The sequence below is a fragment of the Lissotriton helveticus genome, chromosome 3_2, assembly GCF_964261635.1.
Source record: "Lissotriton helveticus chromosome 3_2, aLisHel1.1, whole genome shotgun sequence".
NCBI classification, from domain to species: domain Eukaryota; kingdom Metazoa; phylum Chordata; class Amphibia; order Caudata; family Salamandridae; genus Lissotriton; species Lissotriton helveticus.
Window position 1 is genome coordinate 264,134,342 of NC_136062.1, and position 25,800 is coordinate 264,160,141.

A 25,800-nucleotide genomic window follows, 5' to 3' on the forward strand; every position below is an offset into this window, starting at 1 on the left:
ACATCTCGACCCACCTGAGAGACCTGCACTGGCTCCCCGTCAATAAGAGGATCACGTTCAGACTCCTCACCCACGCACACAAGGCTCTCCACGACATGGGCCCGAAGTACCTCAACAGCCGCCTCACCTTCTACACACCCACCCGCCAGCTACGATCGGCCAGCCTCGCCGCCGTACCACGCATTCGCAGAGCCACCACTGGAGGAAGATCCTTCTCCTACCTGGCGGCCAAGACATGGAACTCCCTCCCCATCCACCTACGGCTGACCCAGGACCACCTCTCCTTCAGGAAGCAACTCAAGACCTGGCTTTTCGAGCAGTAACGGACCCCCCCCCCCCGCCCCAGCGCCTTGAGACCCTACTGGGTGAGTAGCGCGCTTTACAAATTGATTTGTTTGTTTGTTTGGTGCAGCTAACATCCATCGTGCGGCAAAGAATTGACCAAATTGCATTGTTGCCTCTGTTTGCACAACAAGAAGTGCAACGTGGACAGCAATACATCACAACTCAGCAATCTGTGGCATCTATTGCAAAACATATGATTAGCATGAACTCTGGGATCATTTTTAAGCCTGAATTAGATGAAAAACACACATTGTGGGTTTCCTTGTTTGCTTAAAGTACAGTGTTTTTGGAAGTAGATCATGAAAAAAAGAACAATTCACGGTCAACATTTGCATACATCTATATAGTATAGGTTTTCAGGAAAAAAATCTGTAGGATTTTAAAGCAATTTTTTAGTGTGGTATTCGATGAACTGTTGTCAGGTCTGCAGGTGCCAAGCTTGGTTTGTTACAGTGTTGCTCCTTGTGTTTGTTTGCAGCGTTGATGGAATCCATGGGAATAAAACCTACTCGTTTCTGATCACCCTGGACACGGACATTGGAGAACTGATGATGATTAAGTTTAAATGGGAAGGAACAGATGTCTGGGCGAATATCTGGGACACCATGCAAACAATCATCCCATGGACATCTGGAGCACCCAAAAAAGGACTCATAGTGAAGACAATAAGAGTCAAAGCAGGAGAAACACAGCAAAGGTAAGTGATCACTTTAAACCCACTCGTACGGACTGCTGCAGTGGCATTTACTTTACTTAAATTGTTGCTCCACTGTATGCTCATATCTGTGATATCATTGTGTTTTGGAATTTGTATTGTTCCCAAATACTTGAGACCTGCTGTACACAAAGAATTGTCTACAACTTTTGTTTACGTTTAAACGGAAGCATACATTCAGCATCTACGCAATCTCACACAACGACATAGGCATTTGTTTATTTTATTTCTTTATTATGTCTTATCTATTGAGCGTATGAATGCCTAAATATAATAAATAAAAGTAATAAATAATAGTGCTGAAGACTTGTGAAACACAGAGCATTACAGCAACAGCACAAAGGATATTGCAGGGTCAATTAGACTAACAGCTAATAGAAACAAACGTGTAGGAGTCCTGCAGAAGGCCAGATGATTTTCCAGCATCTTCAGGTCCAGTGGTCCAGCATTACAGAACCAGTGGGCTAGATAACAAAATGAGTGCCGGCAACACAGGCTCTCTTGCTGCATGAATACATAAGATGCATAAGGTATCAAGCTCATGGAACGAGTCGGTGCATAGGGTTGAAGTATGGTGGCTAGCTCAGACAAATCCTGGCGGTAGAGCACACTGCGGGTCTTGTTGAGGCACTGAACTACATTCACTGCTGTGCCGTAGTCAAACCCGCAGAGGTTTTTAGAAGTCTTAACAGCAAAATGGAGTTGCCCTTAGAAAGAAACAATATTAACCCTAAGCTCTAGGAGGGTGTAAAGCAGGACTTCCCTGACAGACTCATAGAAATATCAAACTCATTATTATATTTCCAGCTTTTTATATGTCTATGTGAGCGCGCTTGTTGCAGTCTGAGACCCTCCTAAAAACTGCCCTGTGATCGTGGGCGCCCGGAGTCGAAGTGAGTCTCAGCGACGCTGTGTGCATGTGCTTTGTGCAGCCTGAGACCTTCAGGAGGATCGACCTGTGATAGTGGGCACCTGGAATCCAAGCAAGGATCAGCAACGCTGTGTGCATGTGCTTTGTGCAAGCTAAACCCCATTGTGAGGATTGTCCAGTGATCGTGTGCACCGGAATCCAAGTGAGTCTCATCGCCACTGTGTGCAGGTGTGTTGTGCACCGGGAGACCTTCGTGAGTATTTGCCTTGTTATCGTGTGCACCAAAATCCAAGTGAGTCTCATCGACGCTGTGAGCATGTGCGTTGTGCACTGTGAGACCTTCGTAAGGATTTGCCTTGTTATCATGTGCACCGGAATCCAATTGAGTCTCATCGCCGCTGTGCTCGGGTGCGTTGTGCACCGGGAGACTTTCATGAGGATTTGCCGAGTTATTGTGTGCACTGGAGCAAAGTGAGTCTCAGCGATGCTGTTACGTGTGATCTTCGTGCAGCCTGAGACCTGTGTGTGGAGTGCCAAGTGATCGTGCACCCAGAGTGAAGGAAGACTCAGCGACGCTGTGTGCATGTGCTTTGTGGCAGCCTGAGATCTTCGTAAGTGAAGCGGCCTGGACCGGCAGTTCCGAAGGAGCTGAGTTGTCGGCCCGAGCCGCCGTTGCCATTTCACAAAGCTGCATTGGAGGCCCAGCCGCTGGACGAGGAGAGGAGAGTGGGTTCCCGCCCCCCCCAGGTAACATGTGTCGAGTCCTGGGGTGCGGCAGAGGCTCGTAGGGAGATGCTCTTGACCTCTCTCTCCTGTTGGCAGCACAAGCCTCTGCTTTGGCTCATATCGCAGTCCCTATTGCCAAGGAAGTGGCGGTACAGGGGCCGGAGTGTGAAGCTGCACTTTGGGATTAGTTCTTACTGTGTTGGGGGCAACTGTGTAAGGCTGACTAAAGGTCAGAAGGAGAGGCAGAGAGACCGCCTAAGGGCCGGTGATCGGGGCCTGAGTGTACTACGTGGTATTCCATTTCTCCAGAACGGAGTACCTGACTGATGTATTACACATTGCATCATTTCTGTATAACACACTACCTGATTGTCATATGACGTATTGCCTTCTTTCTGCATAACAAACTACCTGATTAGCGCATTGCGCCTTGCATTATTCCTGCATAAAGAAATAACCTGATTAGTGTATATGTGTTAAAATCTAGATTGCGACGTAAACATTATCGGCGCCATCTTGTCCCCTTTTAGCTCGAATGTGCGCGTAAGTAGCAGCCATTTTTGAACGCCATGGCCTCTTTGCCCACTGCCGATAGCCAGCGCGTCTCTCTCTCTCTCCCCCTCTGACCCCCGCCAGCATCCCCCGCGCACTGACAGCCCACGTTCTCACATGCTTGGGCCATAAACCACCCCTTCAGCGCGGCCCTGCCTCGGAGCCACATCCCGTACCTGACTAACACCTCCCTCCGTCCCTCTAATGATCACGCATCTTTTGATGAACCCCCTTCCTTTGTGCCCGATTGTCCCGCCCGATCCCAGGCCATCACCTAGCCCTGCGGATACAGTTTATTGCCCCTTACAGTAGGAAGCTGTCCCTCTTCAAAGAATCTATGACTGATAAAGGCCCCCACCCCATGAGATCCGATCAGCCGCCCACATTCCGGGAGCCGGCGGGATATCCAGCTGCGCGATAGTCATCACCTACTGAGATCGGGGTGGGGACTTTTACTGTAAATATGTGTGGGAACGGTTTTGGAGCGGGGATTCCGAGGATGCCTTTCCGTACATCAAAGTATTGACAAGAATGTGTTTTATGTAATAAAGCAATAAACCTGTGTATAAGAGGCCAGGCCTCAAGGATGCGTCTAGAGCACCTCGAGAAGATACCCTGTTGTCTGATTTGACGTGTTCTGCTCCGTCGGAATAAACTCCTGTTTCCTGCCTTCTGTCTCCAGCGCCTGCCTCTTTGTTTGATAATCTCGAATGGTATGAGAGGCGGCTAACGCCGGGCAAATACTGAAGGGTTCTTGGTCGAATTCGGCCCTACCTTTCTACAATTGGCGTCCCAAACGTGGGGCCCATCAGCGACGCGTGGATCCAGTGGGAGAGGTCCCAACGACGGAGTGAACGACTGCAACGATCGGGAAGTGCACCTGCCCGATAGACCCTCGTCTGGCAGCCGATCATCCGAACTTCACCGGTTCCGAGCAGACCTCTCTCGAGTGATCTACGCTCCTGACTGGGAACCATCAGGAGTGCCACAGCAATTACAGAGAATAGAGGATGATCAGGCGCTGGAAGCGGAAGACGAGAAGCTGTCCATGCGGTCCGGGTAAGGTCGTGTAAACACGATGAATTGCGAATTGATTGTTTGATTGTTTGAAAATACTAGTATTACTCATTTGATTGTTTCTGAGAGATTCTCTATTTGCAAACAAGCACGGAGTCGCCATACTCTGTTTAGTCTTTGCAGATAGTGAAGGGTAGGTAACGCAGGCCTTTGCCCCCGTTGTAATCCGTCGTGCCTACTTCCCTCTCCATTTGATTGATTGTTATCCAAGCATTTACTGTTTTGGAATTGGTTCTCTTTGGATCATTCTCTATTTACAAATAAGCACAGAGTCGCAATACTCTGTTTAGTCCTTGTGAATAGTGAAGGATAGGTAACGCAGGCTTTTGCCCCCGTTGTAATACGTCGTACCTATTTTATCCCTCATTTGATTGATTGTTTGTCCGAACATTGACCGTCCGGAATTGGTTCTCTTTGGGTTATTCTCTATTTACAAATAAGCACAGAGTCGCAATACTCTGTTTAGTCCTTGTGAATAGTGAAGGATAGGTAGTGCAGACTTTTTGTCCCCTTTTGTAACCCGTCATGCCTATTTTTGCCCCGTTTGTTGGTAGTTGGTTCAGCCCGGACCGCTTACTAGAGGTGAACCATCCGGCTCCACTGGAGGGCACCCCTAATAAGGATATGTTTACTAAATATGAACTAGTCACAGTGGGTTATAGTAAGCTGTGGCATAAATACACGAGAAAGGATTGGGGAAGTCAGTGGCCACTGATAGGATCCTTTGATAACGACAAAATAAACGCGCTGGAAACGGCCCTTTATAACAATAACACAACACCCACTATGCTCGATAGCTTCGGCATGTGGCGCAAAGAAACAGAACAGCAAAAGAAGAGAAATGAGGTCAGGTTAGAAAAGGAATTACGCAAGGCAGCTCACCTGGCCGCTAACAAATTAAAGGAAGAAATAAAAGAGAGAGAGGAAACCAAGCTAAAACAAGATTCCGAATCATCAGGCCAGTGTCCCGTCAGGACACCCTCTACACTTTACCCCGAGCTACCTTCGAAACAGCGAACGAACGATGATTTACTATTAGGTCCCCCGATCACCTACTTGCCCCCTCCATACGCCCCTTCCCAACCCTTAGCGCAGCACCCGCAACCCCCACCGACAGGCGAGAGTAGTGCCGGAGCCTCGGTCCCCATGGCCTCAGCGCCGACCGAACCCCTCGTACCCAGCGCAGCACGAGCAGCGACTTCAGATGATCCCGAAGCTGGGAGGAAAGACCCTGCGAGATCGAATAGATTAAGTAAGGATGAACGAGCTGGGATCGATAAGATTGTAAAGACACTGGTGGTGCGAAAGGAAAGTGAGGATTATATAACGGATATGTACCATACATATGCCAATAGCCACAGGCGACACTTTGTCGTACGCCTTTGTTACCATACCCTTAATGCCTATGAAGACCGCTACCAAGTAAAAGGCCCTGAAAACCTAACGACTCTGTATAGAAAAGTTGATGTCGGAGATGGGGACGAGTGTGATGTGACGAACCTCTTCACGCGTACGCTTGAAGTTTTCCGCCACCTCACGGAACAGAAACCAGAGACTAACACCACGACTCCTGCGGTAACTGAGGCCGGAGTAGAAAAAATTGACACGATGATGCCCATAAAGGAGGCCGCTCCCTATTGGGTTCCCCCACGAGGACAGGGAACACACGACGATATTAACCACCAAGATGCGAGAGGGAGGGTAGTTTACAACTGGGTTTACCAACCATGGGATCGGCAAGACATCCTGACTTTCCGAAAGTCCTTGCCTGATCTGCGAAAGAACCCCACAGCCTTCTATACAGAATTAGCCACCGCTCTGGGTTCAACGATTATGACCCTAGCGGATATCGATTTGTTTTTCGGGCTATGTCTGCCAGCGATGTGTGGAAGCAAATCCGGAAAGTCAACCACCTTGAGCTGTTCGGACATACCTGGATACAACTCGGTAATGTTGACAAACAACGGGAGCCGGGACAGAAACCTTTGAAGGCCATTCTAGACTTACCAGATAAGATTGTGCAGAAATTAAAAACCCTAGTTCCAGAAAGGAAGGTGGACTGGTCGATAGTAACGGCCTGTCGCCAGAAACCCCAGGAAGACGTATCAGAATACTTCTCCCGGTTTGAAACGGTGTTCTCCGATTACAGCGGCCAGGACATGACCACTGCGACCGGACATCACTTGTTTGTCCAGAACTATGTGAAAGGCCTGACGCCAGAAGTCTCGCAGAAACTACAGACTAGCGAGAGTAGTTGGGCAGCCTCCAAGCCCGCAGCCATCCTTCAGATGGCTCAATACTATGAGCGACAAAAGAACGAGAACGATCAAGCGACTGAGAAGAAGAAAAAGGACTTGAAAGAGAGGGTGATGATTGCTCAGTTGCAAGGGGTGACTATAGGAAGGGAACAGTATAGAGGAAACTACCAGTCGAATGCTCCTAGAAATCCACCCCCTAGAGACCGCACACCCGCACCCGGCGCTCCACGAACAGACCTCGATGAGGACCAGTGTGCGCTTTGCAAAAGATTTGGCCACTGGAAGTCTCAATGTCCAGTTCTGCAAGAAGCACTCAGAAATAAAGACACGAGAGACGTAGCGGGCGGGCCGAGAAATAGAGGACAGGGACGAGGGCACACAAGCGACACCAACAATGACAGGCCTGGTAGACCGAACACGTTTGACCGTCCCCGACAGAATCAGTGCCAACAGTCTGACTGCGACAATGCCCACGACTTCGCATAGGACTGCCAAGGGCAAGGAAGGGATCCAGTCGAGCTCTATGTTGACCAGCAAGGCCCTTATGTCACCGCTAAGGTTCTAGGTACGAAGTCTCCATTTCTGGTAGATACTGGTGCAACACGTAGTGCGTTGTCTAAACGATTGATTTCCAGGGCATCCTTGTCTGGCTCACATGTGACATCAATAGGTTTTGATGGAACGCCCTCCACTAATCCCTTGTCCACACCGATCTCTTTTAACTTGGACAATAACACCACTGACGCGACGTTTTTGCTCTCCTCCAACACCCCCGATGCCATTATGGGACTTGACTTATTGAAACATTTCCGAGCTACTATTAGGTGTTCACAAGACGGAGTTCGAGTCATCCTGTACGACAACCCAACACTGCTCAGATCTTGTCGCACACAACGCATGTTTTCTATCACTGACACTGACTTGTCCTTACTCGACACCCTACCTCTGTACCTATGGGCAAAGACTGACTCGGACGTAGGACGCATGATGATAGACCCTGTACACATAACTGTTCGACAGGACGCAGTACTCCCCAAACTCCCACAGTATTGGATATCACCCGAAGGCGAGAAGGCGTTGGTAAAAATCATCCAGTCCCTGGTAGATGCAGGAGTGGTAGAAGAAGTAGTTAGCAATGTTTGCAACAGCCCTATCCTACCCATTGTGAAGAAGCAGGGTGAGGAGATGAAAAAGCGTACCGCTTCATCATCGACCTACGAGAAGTCAACAAAGTGGTGGTACCCCAGTACCCTGTAGTCTCAGACATCACCACCATTCTGACCCTGATTCCTTCCACTGCCACCACCTTCACGGTAATCGACCTCAAGAACGCATTCTTCTCCATCCCCATTCACTCGGACAGCCGCTACCTATTCGGCTTCACTTTAAAATCCCGCTCATACAGATTTTGCAGAGCACCCCAGGGCTACACTTAAAGTCCAAGCATCTACAGCCAGGCCCTCAAGAGACAGCTGGATGCAGTCCAATTGCCGGATGGAGTGGCGTTGATACAGTACGTCGATGATATCCTTTTGGCGGCCGACACCACTCCACTTGCAGTCACAGCCACCATCCAACTCCTGCACTTCCTCGCGGAAAATGGCCACAAGGTCTCCAAGAAGAAGTTGCAATTCTGCCAACCTCAAGTCACTTATCTAGGCCACCTCTTGTCCAAAGACGGGAGAAAGCTCACACCCGATCGAATACAGGCTATTCTAGAGACCCCTATCCCTAAAACCCCGAAGCAAGTCCGTTCTTTGGTAGGCCTCACCTCCTTCTGCCGACAATGGTTGCCAAATTTCAGCCTCATTGTGAAACCACTACTTTCCCTACTGGCTAAAGATGTCCCCTTCCCGCTCCCTTGGACCCCTGAATGTCAATCCTCCTTCAAGGAACTACGAGACGCCCTTTGTTCAGCGCACGTCCTAGGAACCCCTCATTATACAAAGCCCTTCTCTCTCTACACTCACGAAAGGGAGGGATGCGCTTTGTCTGTCCTGACTCAGTCCATTGGCCCCAAACAACGAGCATGTGCCTATTTCTCTGCCACTCTTGACCCTGTAGCAAGAGCTTTGCCTGCCTGCCTTCGAGCAGTCGCCGCTGCTGCTGTCTCTATCCGCCAAAGTGAGGGAATCGTACTCTCGAATTCCCTCACGGTACTAGTGCCTCATGCTGTTGACACCCTCCTAAACCAGACGAAGATACAACACCTGACCAGCGCGCGACTGACTGGGTACGAACTGACACTGCTCGCACCTCACATCACGCTGAAACGATGCACCACACTGAACCCAGCCACCTTGCTGCCCCTGCCTGAAAACGATCCCGATGTTCCCCCTATACATGACTGTGTGACCCTCACGGACGAACAGACTAGGAGTCGAGTTGACCTCCGAGACACTGCCTTCCCAAACCCTGACGGAGAGCTATGGGTAGACGGCTCTTGCATTAAACTCCCCGACGGCACTACCTGAGCTGCCTATGCAGTTACCACAGCCCGAACTGTAGTTGAAACCGCCCGCATCACGCAACGATCCGCCCAGGCGGCAGAACTGATTGCCCTCACACGAGCATGTATCCTAGCAAAGGGGACGACAGCAAACATTTACACGGACAGCCAGTATGCCTTCGGGGTGGTTCATCATTTTGGGCTCTTGTGGAAGGAGAGGGGATTTCTGACATCTCATGGCACGCCCATCCTGCACGGAGATCTAGTCTCCGCTCTGACTGAAGCGGTTCTCCTCCCCAAACGACTTGCCGTAATCAAATGCAATGCACACAAAAAGGTGACAGACATCATTGGACAGGGAAATGCACTGGCCGACATCACTGCCCGAACCACAGCCGAGAACAGGACGACGACCCGCATGTACGTGACTAGGTCACAAGCAGAAAAATGGACGGACGCTAGGGAAACTATTAAGGACATCCAAATGGCCAGCTCACCACAAGAATTGACTGAATGGGCACGGGTGGGATTAAAGGATGATGAAGGCTGCTGGCGGACAAAAGACACGAACAAATGGTTGCTACCCAACTCGTACCTGATCCCCATACTGACGATGGCCCATTCCCCTGCACACATAGGATCTGCCCCTATGACCGAACTTGTCTCCCGAGTTTGGCATAACGATAAAATTACAGACTCAGCCAAACGATTAGTCCAGCAATGTCTAGTCTGCCTGCAACACAACCCCGGGAAAGGAACTGTCGTACCCCGGGGAGGGTTTGGGGTCCCCAAGCATCCATTTGAAGTCCTACAGATGGACTATATCCAGTTGGAGAGATGTCAAGGACTGAAGTATGTACTTGTTGTTGTGTGCGCTTTTAGCAAGTGGGTGGAAGCCTACCCGACGCGTGACAACACTGCTATCTCCACTGCAAAAGTACTACTGAAAGAGTTCTTCCCTCGCTACGGCCTTTGCCGTATTTTATGGAGTGACAATGGCCCCCATTTTGTAGCCGAGGTTATCCAGCTCATCCTGAAAGGACTGGGGGTACGACAGAAATTCCACGCAGTTTTTCACCCCCAATCTGCTGGACTGGTCGAGCGGCACAGTGCCACATTGAAACTAAAACTGGCGAAAATAGTGGCTACCACAGGACTAAAATGGCCAGACCCTCTCCCCCTAGCATTGCTGTCAATGCGTTCCACCCCCACCAAACACCACTTGACCCCTTACGAGGTCGTTTTCGGCCGGCCCATGAGTATCTGGTCCGCACCCAAACCGACATCTATTCACGACGTCCCGGACGTCCTAATGTCTGACTACCTGTATAACCTAACTAAAACACTGTCTGTTATTCATCATCAGGTGCTGCAGGCCATCCCCGATGCTTCCAGGGGCCCCGGACATACCATCCAGCCTGGAGATTTCGTCCTGATTCGGAACTTCCAGCGGGAGAAGAGTCTGGAACCCCGGTGGACGGGCCCCTGGCAAGTCTTGATCACCACCCGAACAGCTCTTCGAGTGGAGGGGAAGCGAAATTGGCTGCACGCACATCATTGCAAGAAAATCTCTCCGGCCCTGACATCGACCGAAGACGTGAACACCCAGGAAGAGCTCCTGAACAAAGACCGACCATCCCTGAGCTGCTACCCTGAAACAGAGACACTCGAATTGGCGAAATTCCCTGATCCCACTGTACCATCCAGAGAAGGGTATAACCTGCGACGAAAGGAGGGAGCTTCGGTTAAGTAGACCACTGACTAAGTTATCATTCTCAGAGCGGCGGCCTAACACTACAAAGGCTGCCAGGAGAGAAACCAAACGAAGTCTGTGGTTCTGTGAGCTTGATTTGACATTTACTTTACATAAGGGTAGTTTTCTCACCCTTGGGTTTCAGAGTTATAGGGTTTTCTCTGAACAAGCTGCACCAAACTACCGTACCCTCTTCACAATTACTCTACCACTACATGTTGTGCGCCATCCCTTCTGAACATTGATAACCCTTCGCGGAATTGTAATTAATTTTCTCAGAACAGGCTGCCACGGTGGTAATCCTACTTTATCTCGACCTACCTACAAACATGGATAGGGATAAGATCGCCTCTGAACTTTTTGAGAGTTTGGCAAGTGGAACACAACCAACAACCGCTGCGTCTAGTGGAAACCAACAGACCAGATTGGGTCTTAAAGAAAAATTCATAAAACTAGAAAAACTTTAAAAAAACGAGAACTCCAGGTGGTGGGATTGTGCTACTCTTAAGCAATATCTCAGGCTTCACAGAGTACCAAGAGGATTACGTTCACAGACTTTCCCCACCTTTGAGGATCTTGACGATGACTTATTAGATAAATGGGAAGAAACACTCAGTACCAATTCTAACACCCTAATACTCATTCTAATTGAGAGCGCAGAACGCAAGATGGCTAAGTATCAAGTAGAAATCAGTGAGTTGGAAAAGGACATCCAAGACATGGACTTAAAAGACGCAACTGAAAAAAATTACAAAGTAATGAACGACATTTTACTCAAACACCAAAATGAAATAAAAGAACGCAAAACAAGACAACTAAAGAGAGACGAAGCAGACTACCGAGAAGGGCGAGTTTTCACGTTTGCCAGGAAATATGATCAACTTATCAGGAAAACACCACGGGCAGATCAAAACACCAGAGCGGAAGTTTCAATCTCATCCAGCTCCACCTCTCTCAATAGCATCCCAAACAGCGACAGTGAAAATGAAAACCAAACTTCGTCCACGACTACCGCAGAACCTAGCACCAACCCTTTAGGATCGACCAACAAGAATTTTTTAAGAGAAATACAGACAATCAGACGAGAGACCCGTACACGACCAAATACCATGGACAGAAGACCCGGAGAGGCAACAGAGCCGGCAAGAGACACCTACAGGGAGAAGCTACGGTCGGTAACGAAGAAATAAATAAAGAACCCAACATAGAAGTTCAAGTTGTTAACCTCTCCACTGAACCTCTAGATACCAATATGATCTCATTACTAAGTAGAGGTCTTAGCTTCAACCCTCTAGAACAAGGGGATCCTTGTAGGGCCAAAATAGATCTATTCAAATTCGTACGAGGACTCAAAATAAAAAAACACTTTTTTGGTCATTCAAGAGCATCAAACAACACCTCGGGTGCAACTGCCAGTGAACTCCCAAATGCCCAGACCATTAACGATGTACAGGCCACTCATTTATTGCTTTCTCTTACAGACTTTGATGATCCACCGAATTCGTTTGAAAATCTCCTGAATGATCTTGAGCTAGACACCAACCAAACAATTTGTAGCGGCCTCAAAAAGAAGTCCAAATGGACTCCAACTTTACCAGGAGGTAACCCGGTTGATATATTCTACAATCGAGTCCTCAGTGACATTGAAAAACACGAGAAAGCCCTGGTAACTAAGAAATTTAGACACACTGATAATTTGTCCAGGGAAGAAAGAATCGCTCTTAAGTCTCTCAGCAACAACCATAATCTTATCATCAGAGAAGCGGACAAAGGGGGGAATGTGGTGGTCATGGATACAATTGATTAACATAACGAAATCCTCTCACAACTAACTGATACCCGCTGTTATTTAAGTATGGACTACAACCCCATGGGTCCTCTCACCATTCTCATTAACAAAAACCTTTCAGAATGGCACATGCAAGAACTAATTAATGAAGAAGAATATTTATACATGAAGGTAATAAGACCTACCTACCCTTGGTTATATACTCTTCCCAAAATTCACAAAGCTGGTGCATTTCCACCCGGAAGGCCAATCATATCGGGCATCGGAGGGCCAACAGAAAAACTTTCACAATATGTCAATGTGTTTTTAAATCCTATGGTCAGCAATCTACCATCCTTTATACAGGATACCAAACACATCCTAGGCGTTCTAACCGACATGGAGTGGCAACCAGACTTGATCTTGGCCACCCTAGACGTGGTTTCACTGTACACCTCAATTAATCCAGAGATGGGATTGACAGCAGTGAACAAATTTCTGAGAAACAGACCGATTACCCTATGGGAACACACCAAAATGCTCAGTACCATGATGCAGATCATATTGACGAACAACTACTTCCTCTATGACAAAAAATGGTACAGGCAAACCCAGGGAGTAGCTATGGGGTCCAGATTCTCCCCATCCTTTGCTAACCTTTACATGGGATCCCTGGAAGCTGAATACATCTGGGGTAACAAAGGTCAAGCCTGGGTAGACTATATAGTCTACTGGGGCAGGTATATTGATGACTGTCTACTGATCTGGTGCGGGACAAAAGAGAAACCAGTAGAGTTCTGTGAATATCTGAACAACAACGACATGGAGATGAAATTCACAAGTCACATCAGTACCACAAACGTCACCTTCCTAGATGTGGAAATATACATCAGAAACAATACCCTACAAAGCCGCCTTTTCCGAAAAGAGACCTCTTGCAATGCGATTTTACATGCAAGCAGCTCACATCCCCCCAATCAGATAAACTCCATCCCTTATGGGGAGTTTATACGTGCCAGAAGGAACTGTAGTGACAACAGTGAATTTGACCTATGCATGCGAGACATGACGAAAAGATTCTCCAACAGAGGATACAATGCAGGGATCATACACAAAGCAAAGAAGAGAATCCAACGAATCGATAGAGAAGCAACACTTACCAAAAAAAAGACACAGGATGCGGTAATCCAACCTGTGAGATTGATCATGGACTACAATGAAATCAGCACAACAGTAAAAAGGAGCGTTATCAAACACTGGGGCATCCTATTAGCTGACAGAACATTAAAAGACTCAATTACCACCAGACTGCAGATTACATATCGACGCGGCAGAAACCTGAGAAATAGACTATGCCCTACAGTGCCACATAATGAAACAAAAAACAATGTTGTCCCCCAGGATAATTTTCTCTCACAACTTGGAGACTACAAACAAGGGAAAAAAACCTATTGTTTGTATGGGTTATTTTATTCAAACCCCTTTAGAAATTTTTAATTAAATCATTTTGAAAGGCATTTTAAGGTTGAGAAAAACACTACTTACAAACATTTACACTATTTACAACTATCATACAAACAATTCTAGACACAAAACAATAACTATGTACAAATAAATCCACAGTTATAAACAAGCTTCTTTTACAATAAGAAAAACAACAATTCTGTTCGCACAAATAATCAATCTTTGTGACAAATACAACTTATTAGAAAGCCCAACCAGGGTCAAAACAACAGGAAGAGGCAACAAAAAAATTACTTTGTACTCAACAATCAGTTACAGATGACAAATGACTGTTAATTTTGCTCAATCAAAAGTGCCTATTCGCCGTTATCCCGACGTGTTTCAAATCTGGATGAAATCACAGATTCTCTTCAGGGCTCTGTCAGTGTGGTATTCTTTTCATATGGATAACGCGGTCCCGCGGTCCAATCATTCAAATAGACGCGTTTCAAATCTGGATGAAATCACAGATTCTCTTCAGGGCTCTGTCAGTGTGGTATTCTATAAAGATAAAGGAAGCTTGATTTAGCCACTATTTACAAAGATTAAGGATCTCCCCCTAGAACACAGGGACAGAAGTCGCAGGATTTTTACCTTTTCATATGGATAACGCGGTCCCGCGGTCCAATCATTCAAATAGAGAGGGGCCTTTTATTATGCAGAGGTTCTGTTAAAAAGATTACGAGAGAGGGATTTAATACCAAGCCTCTCAGAGACATGCAGGTAGATGGTCCCACAATTTCAAAGCACACATTCCGTACCTTAGATTGTTTACAACGGGGGCACCACTAGTTATTTTCTCCAAACTTGGTTCTTCCGCTGTGTATTCATTAACGCTGCCGCCTGAAAAGCAACAGACATGTGCTGTACTTACTACTTAACCGTTCACTTTGCTAGCTCGATCTAAAACAGCGGTTTGCCTAACTGTTGGCGTACCTGGGTTTCTTTCTGAGGAGCAGTGAGTGATTTTGCTGTTATGCCGGACACTCGCTTATGGGCGGGGATGCCTCCGCGGTATAACACTGCGTGCTTCAATCTCGCTTCGATCTGAAATAGTTATAATACAATTGTAAAGCGCGAAGAAGCTACTTGTCTACCATCTAAAGGAGACGCGCCAACACTCACCTCTCTTTCCAACCACGTACCAGGAAAATGCGAACTCATTGGTGGAAAACACCATGTGAGGCAACTACTTCATAGCTAATCCGCCGCTAAGCATTGTGGACTTTGTAGTTGAACAGGTACTTCAGGTTCATAAGCGGGAAATCTCAGATAAAGAATGGAGCCCCGTTTGGGTACTATTGAACTTTAGTATCAAATACGCTTCTTTTCTCAGAAGCATTTCATCGCTGTTTCCACTCAAATTAGTTTGATTCAAGTTGAACAGCACAGTCCACTTGAACTCATTTTCTCCATGATTTTGATCAATAAAGTGTTGGACAAGGGGCGCTGTAAGCACTCTGTTCTTAATGCGTGACCTATGTTGCGTCATGCGTGTGTTGGCCTGTTGGTTTGTTTTACCTATATAAATTTTTGAACAAGGGCAAATGATAGCGTACACCACGTTTTTAGTTCTACAATTCGTGAAGTTCGAATGGGTCCACGTTGTAGTAGTGTGGCAGAAAGTTTTCCCTTCAATCGTTGTATCGCAAGCGATACAATTCCCACATCTATGGTGGCCCTCGATTGGTTTCAGTCCCCATTTGGACAATAAGTCGCTTTTTGGTTTTGGTATTCTAATGTCTGTGCGGACTAATTGTTGGCCAATATTCTGGTTTTTTTTAAAGGCAAATATTGGACGGGGAAATGGCATTTCCAATTGTTCTAACAAATGCCAATGTTTCAAAACCATCTGTCGAATTTTGTGTGTTTCCGCACAAAACGTGGTAACGCAAACTAAGCTTTCAAGTTCACGCTTCTGTTTTTTCTCAAAGAGACATTCTCTTGGTGTGTAACGAGCCCTCTTAAACGAATGCTTAAGTAATTTACTTGGGTAACCTCGTTAACTCATTTAATGAGTAATGTGGGAGGTATTTTGAAATCATCACTTTTCAGGAAGAAAACGGATAAAAACACCATCCTTCATTATGGCAGTTCGCACCCAAGAAACCTGAGGGCGAACTTGCCTTACGGACAACTTCTCAGAATTCGGCGAAATTGTTCAGAAATTGACCAGTTCGAGGAACATGGCCAACAGTTTTGTAATGATTTGCTTAAACGAGGTTACCCAAGTAAATTACTTAAGCATTCGTTTAAGAGGGCTTATTGTCCAAATGGGGACTGAAACCAATCGAGGGCCACCATAGATGTGGGAATTGTATCGCTTGCGATACAACGATTGAAGGGAAAACTTTCTGCCACACTACTACAACGTGGACCCATTCGAACTTCACGAATTGTAGAACTAAAAACGTGGTGTACGCTATCATTTGCCCTTGTTCAAAAATTTATATAGGTAAAACAAACCAACAGGCCAACACACGCATGACGCAACATAGGTCACGCATTAAGAACAGAGTGCTTACAGCGCCCCTTGTCCAACACTTTATTGATCAAAATCATGGAGAAAATGAGTTCAAGTGGACTGTGCTGTTCAACTTGAATCAAACTAATTTGAGTGGAAACAGCGATGAAATGCTTCTGAGAAAAGAAGCGTATTTGATACTAAAGTTCAATAGTACCCAAACGGGGCTCAATTCTTTATCTGAGATTTCCCGCTTATGAACCTGAAGTACCTGTTCAACTACAAAGTCCACAATGCTTAGCGGCGGATTAGCTGTGAAGTAGTTGCCTCACATGGTGTTTTCCACCAATGAGTTTGCATTTTCCTGGTACGTGGTTGGAAAGAGAGGTGAGTGTTGGCGCGTCTCCTTTAGATGGTAGACAAGTAGCTTCTTCGCGCTTTACAATTGTATTATAACTATTTCAGATCGAAGCGAGATTGAAGCACGCAGTGTTATACCGCGGAGGCATCCCCGCCCATAAGCGAGTGTCCGGCATAACAGCAAAATCACTCACTGCTCCTCAGAAAGAAACCCAGGTACGCCAACAGTTAGGCAAACCGCTGTTTTAGATCGAGCTAGCAAAGTGAACGGTTAAGTAGTAAGTACAGCACATGTCTGTTGCTTTTCAGGCGGCAGCGTTAATGAATACACAGCGGAAGAACCAAGTTTGGAGAAAATAACTAGTGGTGCCCCCGTTGTAAACAATCTAAGGTACGGAATGTGTGCTTTGAAATTGTGGGACCATCTACCTGCATGTCTCTGAGAGGCTTGGTATTAAATCCCTCTCTCGTAATCTTTTTAACAGAACCTCTGCATAATAAAAGGCCCCTCTCTATTTGAATGATTGGACCGCGGGACCGCGTTATCCATATGAAAAGGTAAAAATCCTGCGACTTCTGTCCCTGTGTTCTAGGGGGAGATCCTTAATCTTTGTAAATAGTGGCTAAATCAAGCTTCCTTTATCTTTATAGAATACCACACTGACAGAGCCCTGAAGAGAATCTGTGATTTCATCCAGATTTGAAACGCGTCTATTTGAATGATTGGACCGCGGGACCGCGTTATCCATATGAAAAGAATACCACACTGACAGAGCCCTGAAGAGAATCTGTGATTTCATCCAGATTTGAAACGCGTCGGCATAACGGCGAATAGGCACTTTTGATTGAGCAAAATTAACAGTCATTTGTCATCTGTAACTGATTGTTGAGTACAAAGTAATTTTTTTGTTGCCTCTTCCTGTTGTTTTGACCCTGGTTGGGCTTTCTAATAAGTTGTATTTGTCACAAAGATTGATTACTTGTGCGAACAGAATTGTTGTTTTTCTTATTGTAAAAGAAGCTTGTTTATAACTGTGGATTTATTTGTACATAGTTATTGTTTTGTGTCTAGAATTGTTTGTATGATAGTTGTAAATAGTGTAAATGTTTGTAAGTAGTGTTTTTCTCAACCTTAAAATGCCTTTCAAAATGATTTAATTAAAAATTTCTAAAGGGGTTTGAATAAAATAACCCATACAAACAATAGGTTTTTTCCCCTTGTTTGTAGTCTCCAAGTTGTGAGAGAAAATTATCCTGGGGGACAACATTGTTTTTTGTTTCATTATATTACGGTCCAGTTGACCCCCTGTCCCAGGACCAAACTCCGTTTTTTTGCACATCTACAGTGCCACATGGCACAAAAACAGTCACATGGCTAACAAAGAAATCCAAGGGATTCTACAAATGTGGCTATTGTGGAATGTGTAAATGGGCCAACCATGCTACTAAGACTTTCAATGGCTTCCACACAGAACGATACTCTATTAATACCAACATAAACTGTGATTCCAGATATGTGGTTTACATCATCCAATGCATGTGCCAGAGCATATATATGGGCAGTACCATCCGACCATTAAGAGAACGCATCAGAGAACACGCCCGGGCCATTCTACAACAAGATGCACGCTATCCGATGGCAATACACATGGCCACTTGTGCCTCTCAGGGCACAACAAAGGATTTTAAGTTTTTTGGTATAGACATAGTTGAAGCAAACGTGAGAGGGGGCAATCGAGAATTGAGACTCAGACGTCAAGAAGCAATCTGGATCATGCGTCTTCATTCCGTGAAGTACGGACAGAACACGGATGATGAGCTTCACTTTTTCCTGAGACCATGAACTATGATACCAGCTCATGCATGCACATCGCAGTATATTGATGAATTACCCTTTAAATAATTTTCCATATAGATTTCCAAAAAATTATGTCTATCATTTCCTTAAACACATATATCCATGATTATACGTTGGGTCAACAACCATGTGTTTATTCATCCTCCCCCTGCCTGTACTTCTTTATTGTTCACTTCTTTCACTTACATGTTCTCATACTGCTATCCTTTGTTTATTCGGTTTTCTCTGTGCACACTTATACATTACGAGTGTGGACACTCACACCTTTTTCCCTTTCCTGACTACATGACTGCATTTCCAGCCTTATAACTACCTTCCTAAATGACATTTTTCATTTATATTTTTTAGTCTCTGTGTACTAGTCAAATTCACACCCCTTTTTTTAACTTTCTTATTATTTTTCGTTTTGATTATTTTTCCTGAATTCTGGTCCTCTGTTTTACCCGGCTCTGTGACCTTACATCAACGGAGTCTTTCTTTCATTTCGATAGCGGCGAATAGCGTTCTAGCCGCTTTTGCACACGTGGTATTCTGGTCCATATAAGATGTCTCAGCGCCAGGCCAGGGTGTTTCCCGTATCCGGTTAATACCTTCGAGTTCATACAACTGCCTAAACGGTAAGATTTGAGAAGCGCTTTGTTACCCTGCTCCTTATTCCCATTTGCCCGTAATCTTGTGCCCTCGGTCCTTGGGATATTTTCCGTTTTCCAAAAATTCACTTTTCCTCTTTCAGCCGCTTCAATACTGACAACAGGCATTACCCGCCTCTTGTCGACCAACACCCTTGGTCCACTCACCTTATCCTAGTGCAGACTTTTGCACTTCAAGAACTGACACCCGGAACAGGAGCGGTCTGGAATTATCACCGTTCCCCCGGTGAGTGACAAAGCACTATTTTGTCTATCTTATGATTTTGGCGTAGCACGCACATACTTGCTGCTCTGCCTATACTAAACCCGTCCCTTATTTTTTCCTTTCTCCTACAGATAACATAATTATATACAATAGTGCAGGTATTTTTCTTCTTTTAACCTTTTCTGTCTCGCCTTTCTTTCCATCATTATTTAAAGAACTATTAACTCTCATTAAAACACTACTTATGGACTCTTTTGCCGTTTAGACCAAAGACTGTATGCATCTTATTACTGTTTATTTTTAACGTTTTTTCAAATTTTGGGAGTACAGGCCAATACTGATTATACTTTGGGTAAACTCTATTAAGAATGAAAAAATGAAGTTCTATTTATGCCTCATATAATGGAAAGCAAAGCTCGATTTTTCTAAAATCTAATGTTTTGATTATATATTTGGATCCACTAACTAGTATGACCGGAGATGTTACTTTTGAAAAATATTTTGGTTTATATTTCATTTTTTATTTAAAGTGGCACAATATAACTGACAGGATTAGTATCCTATGAACTGTTGCCTTTTGACATCTATAGCTCACATCACTGGCTTCACCACACTGCACTCATATTCAATTTGTTCATGCATAGCAATCTGTTTTCAGCTCTTAATCGTTCTCCAACAGGTAATTGGATCCTAATGATCATATGTAACCGATACTTCTGCTAGCCATCATGTTTTCTTCTGCGTTCTGATTTGTTTATTCGGTCTTTCCGGACCTTTATCTCGATTTTCATCACACACACCAATGGTTAGGTCACCTCATAAATGTTCTCACGTTATGTGGAAAAGTAAATTTTGCTATGTTCTGTGTCCCTACGTGTCATCCATCATATGTTATGTGTGCATGATTAAATATGCATATGCATTCCCCATGTTCGATTAATGACGCAATTACAGTTGTGTCCACCTCTAGTATGCCAGTTTCCAGTCCTCGTGAATACTACGAATATCAGGCCTATGTAAAGCTACATTGCCACGTTTCTCAGTGTGCACGTTATTCTATTGTAAAGTCCCCGTTTCTAGGCCTCAAAAGGGCCTGGACACCAGATTCAGCTCCTGTCTCCTGAAACTTCGCTGAGGAGCGATACAGCCCCCACCTGTATCCTCGACCCTTCACTTACTTCCTGCCTCGCAGTGCCCGGTTCAGCCTGGCTCAGTCTCTGAGTCTGCCAAGAATATGTTATGATTCCAGTTATCAGTTCAGTCCTCCTTCTCTGCATTCCTAAGCTACTGAACTGCATCAATAGTTTCCGTCATTGTCTAGCCTTCACGTCTCCACGTTAGAGAAATACTGCATTTAATGGTCATTTAATATTCTTCATCACGCACTACATGTAGAATAATGCATGGTCCAGTCTTAGAATCAAGTTAGCCTTTCCTCTCCTGACTTCTAGTTTATATCAACATGTTCTCTAAACATCAGATACTAGATACTGTTTAGGTACATGTCGCCCTGACTCTCCAGACTTCAGTCTCTGCTCCTAGCACAGAGTTCATAGCCCCCAGCTTCTCCTAGTGATACGTCATTGCCAGTTTGCGCGCACCATCAGGTTAGAGGTCCCGGCTCCTTAGGTAGCCCCCTCCATGGTTTCCGCCCCATTCATGACATATTCTGTTACGTTTGCATCACATGTCTATGTATACGCCCAGTTACACCTACTTTCGCCCTTATCTTTCGCGACTGCTACGCGTCACGCCTTCTGTTCCACCCACTGCTACGCCTACTGCAATGTAATGCTATGTGTTTGCGTTATGTATATATGCTCATGTATTGTTATTAAAAGGCAGCGCGCTCATCCCAGATCCAGCCCCAGCAGCTGCTGGGCCCTGTCATCCTAGTCCTATGCAGGTTGTCCTGTTCCTGTCCTTATGCTGTAATAAACCTGTGAAACTCCTACTACCTCGAATCTTGACTCTTATTTATTGAGCTATCTGTTATGATATATGTCTAGTCAAAAAGAGAGGTATTATTTATTTATTTACCACATAATGGCGCCCGAATAGGGACTTGCCCTTTCCCCACGCGTCGGTGAAGCCACGCCGACCCCCTGCAGGCCCACGGAGGAGACGGAGGAGACGGTCCAGCATCCAAACGAGACGGTGGAGGAACGCGGCGAGTCCCGACCAGAGCCCAAGCCAAGAGTCCAAGGTCCGAGGTATCCGGAGGCCCACCCGTAACTGAAGTCCGAAGTTCGTCGTCCGTCGTCGTAGCAGTCCAGTCCAGTCCGAGGCTTTCCGTTCTTGCTGCCCGGTGAGTACCATTACTGGGGTAGTATCTAGACAGGGTCAATCTAAATTGACTCTGGTCCGTGGGTTGGTGGTACACAGACTCACAAACGAAGTGTTCATCTAGGTGGATACGGGTCTTGATGCGTCCCTTTACGGGACCGGTATGTTCCGTACTGTTTCAGCAGTGCATCCAGTAACTCTAGTCTGTTCCGTTCTCGAGAAATTCTTGTGTTTCTGTTCTCAGTATTCCAGGTAATATTCTGTCCGAACTGTTATGTTATGATGTTGTTCAATGTATTTCCAATGTCGTGGTATGCCTGAATTGTTTTCCCAGTTGTTATTGTTTCTCGTGTATTGTATTGTGTTCCGATTCAAGTTTACAATGTCTCTCTTTTCGAGATTACGTCAGCTAAAAACTAGAAAGGGTTTGTTAGAAGAAGCAGTTCCTGTTCCGCCGAGGGACAGTCCAGGTCATTTTATGTATCAGAAGCATGGCATAAGCGCCATATTGTATCTAGATTTATGGGTAGAGTATACCAAACAGTTAGAAGAAAAGTATAGATGGCCCGTATCGGGTACATGGGATGCCGAGTGCATCATGCGAGTAGAAGAAGCATTATGGAAAAAGAAAGCCAGACAATCACAGAAAGATGCCATCGAGTTATGGCGTAAAGAATCTCATAAAAGAACTGAAAAAGAAATCAGAAAGTCAGAATTAAGTAGAGAATCCTTAGAACGAGCACAAGAAAAAGAACTAATCGAGATAGGTGAACAAGTCAAAGCCGAACAGTCAGACAGACAGAGGCATGCCCTTATTAGGGGTATGTATCCTCTCCTTGCCGAGGGCTTGCCAAAAGCGACCCCAGAGGCATCCAGTAATTTCCCGCCACCATTAGTTCCGACCAAGCTACGTCACAAACAGACCGCAGCTGATATTTTCATTTCGTCCTATTTGGACGACACAGTCCCAGAATATGCAAATCCTGTTCGCGCCCCGCCAGTCCCTGTAAATCAGGCACTTCCCGCTCCTCCAGACACCGGAGTACCTGTTACGGTACCCCCGGTCCAGCCCGCCATACAAGTCCAGCCTGCATTTCCATTTCCCACTCTGCCAGGACGAAGAGCCTCAGTAGACCTAGACTCCAGTTTAGGGGCCGCAGGGGGAGGTACTCCTCAAACCCCGCCGCCACACAAGCGTTTAACGTTATCCGAATTACATGCACAAGCATCACAGCGTACGCCTAGACATCAGACTGTAGCAGAAATAAGAAAATCCCTTGCCGAATGCGGCTATGATCCAGTCCCAGGCGAGGATAATATGGTTTTATATTCATTCCGCGTAAGAAAGGTGGCCGAGTATCTAGTCACCTTACCGAATATGAAAGAAGATCTAGACCGAATATATCGTTTCATCCGTACAGGGGATGATCCAGAAAGTATTAGCGAGGCCATGTCTCAAAGGAAAGCCGAGATCCAGCTCATGATATTAAAGTTTCTGATCAATTGTCTAATAAGAGAACAAGATTACCCGTCTAAAGATCCAGGCGAAATGAAAATCCTGACAAGGTGGAGTGATAATATAGCCGAGGGTAAGCACAAGACCGTCGGTGCTATGGAGAGTATGTACAAGAAAATCCGTAGAGAAATAATAAAGATACACGAACAACGTAAAGCAGCACAAGTAAGCGAGAAAGAAAGTAACTCTGATACTGAAGAGGTAGAGGACGAGAATCCCGCCAGAATAGCGTATGTAGGAAAATCTAGATTTCCAGATCACCATTTACGCCTAGAACACAAGTCTATTTTTCATTCTCCAGCACCAGAACAAGGTTCTCTAGAACAAGTGTTTCAAGCTACCGATCACATTCTGAAATCACGAATCGGTTACAGTGAGTTAAGTACCATGCATGAACAAGAACTAGCCCGATCAGCAGTCCGATGGATTACTGATTCTACCACTTTTCCAGACGAAATAGTGGCACAAATGTTTCTGAAAATGCCCCCAGCCGAACAACGACTGGTGGGTATGTATATGATTCAGCACCTCATTACTTTGTATGAGGGTCAACACTCTGATCCAGGTCCGTTACATGATATCCTGAACGAGTTACTCCAGTATAGATGGAAAGGTCTAGGTACCGATTTAATTAGTGTCATTCTAGAACAGCGTCACAAATATAGGACGTTTTTGAACCCGCATTTTGTTCATGCCTCACCCCCAGAAAGTAAACCATTTTACATGGAGAGACAGAATCCGTTACGAGAAGTCCACCCAGTTAAAGGAACGGGTGGCGAAATGCAGCGAGTGTTTGTTTACACTCCAATAACAAAGATGGAACTCCTCGAGATGAAGAAATTAATTCCCTGTCATGACAAAGATCCAGCAGGGTTCCATAGAGAACTAAAAGACATGCTCCGTATGGGAGAATACACTTACCCAGATATAATTAAAATGTTAAAGGTTCTGCTGCCCGCAGGGGTGTATGAAAAGCTCAAGGAAAAAGAATGGGAGGTGGGAGAGAAAAAGATCGATTGGGCAGTTCTAGAAGCCGAAGATAAGGCACGAGTACCAGGTACCGGTCTTGGAGATAAATGTAAAGAATTACCAGAATTATTAATACAAGTTTTACCCCGATTATTGACAACTAGAAAAGAAGACTGGGATGCAATCTCAGCCTGTAAACAAAAGCAAGATGAGGATATTAGTGATTTTTATTCTAGATTTGAAAAATGTTTTAGCATCAACAGTGGCCTCAAGACAAGTAGTGAGTCATACCCTCACCTTTTTGTTACTAAATTAGTCGAGAATTCAAGTCCACAAATTAAGAATCGAGTTTTGAAAGTCGAAAGTACCTGGCAAGCTAATACCCCGTCCCAGATGTTGCAAATGCTTCAGTATCATCAGAATAGAATCAGAGAAGAGCAAGAACACGAAAGAAAACGTATGAAAGACACGAAAATGAAAGTACTAGTTGCACAATCTGTTCCTCAAGACAGTCAGAAGAGGGGTCCGAATCAAGCCAGTCATCCTGCAGCTCCCGTTAAAGGGAACTGCAATTATTGTAAACAGCCAGGTCATTTTATAAATGAGTGTGCAGTTCTGAAACACAACATAGCTACTGGTAAGACTAAAGAAAGACCACGTCCGCCTAGACAAGAACAAGTTTCCCAGATTCCTCAGCCACAGAATGCACCACAGACAGTTACCGCACCGCAGCCTATTGCTGCAACACAGCATGTTACATCGCAGATGTACCAGTATGCACAGTCTGAGTATCCAGAGTACCAGCAGTATTCATGAAACAGCCTAGAGAGGGAGGTAGGCTTGCCTCTCATCGAGATACCTGTAGATCAAGAAGGTCCCTATGTTCACAGTCAAGTATTAGGGAAAGACAGAAAGTTTTTGATCGATACAGGGGCAAGTAGGACCACAATTAGTCACGCCGAAGTTCCAGGGGCTCCGCTCTCAGGCTCAAGAAATGTTTCCCTTGGATTTTCAGGAAAACCTATCGTAAATGAGATTTCAAAGCCAGTTACTCTAGAAGTAGGTCCATTGTCCCGCACTACTGATCTGTTACTTACTAAGTCATGTCCAGAAAATCTATTAGGCATTAAAACACTGAAAGAGTTAGGTGCAGTTATATGCTGTTCCCCAGAGGGAATACGATTGTTCCTACGTGACTTCAAGGGTCACTATGTATTACGAGATTTTGATTCAAGACTGTCTAATGTTCCGCAGCACTTATGGGCGCAAGGTCCAACTGATGTAGGTTACATGCAAATCACACCCTATCGTGTGACTCTCAAGCCAGGTGTAGTGTTACCACGAATCAGACAGTACAGATTGCCACCTGAGGCTGTAGCAGCCTTATCCAAAATTATTGACGAGCTCATGGCTCAAGGAGTGGTTGTAGAAACTGACTCCAACGTATGTAATTCTCCGATCATTCCAGTCATGAA

The 25,800-nt window shown here is 45.5% G+C and overlaps 1 protein-coding gene across 1 annotated transcript in view; it reads left to right on the forward strand.

Annotated features, from left to right (window-relative positions):
- Positions 1–25,800, forward strand: part of LIPC (lipase C, hepatic type) — an 892,370-nt gene that overhangs the window by 808,685 nt on the left and 57,885 nt on the right. The window contains exon 8 of the mRNA XM_078685165.1: positions 824–1,042. Within this exon, the coding sequence (XP_078541291.1) occupies positions 824–1,042 (219 nt within the window). The remainder of the gene's footprint in view (positions 1–823; positions 1,043–25,800) is intronic.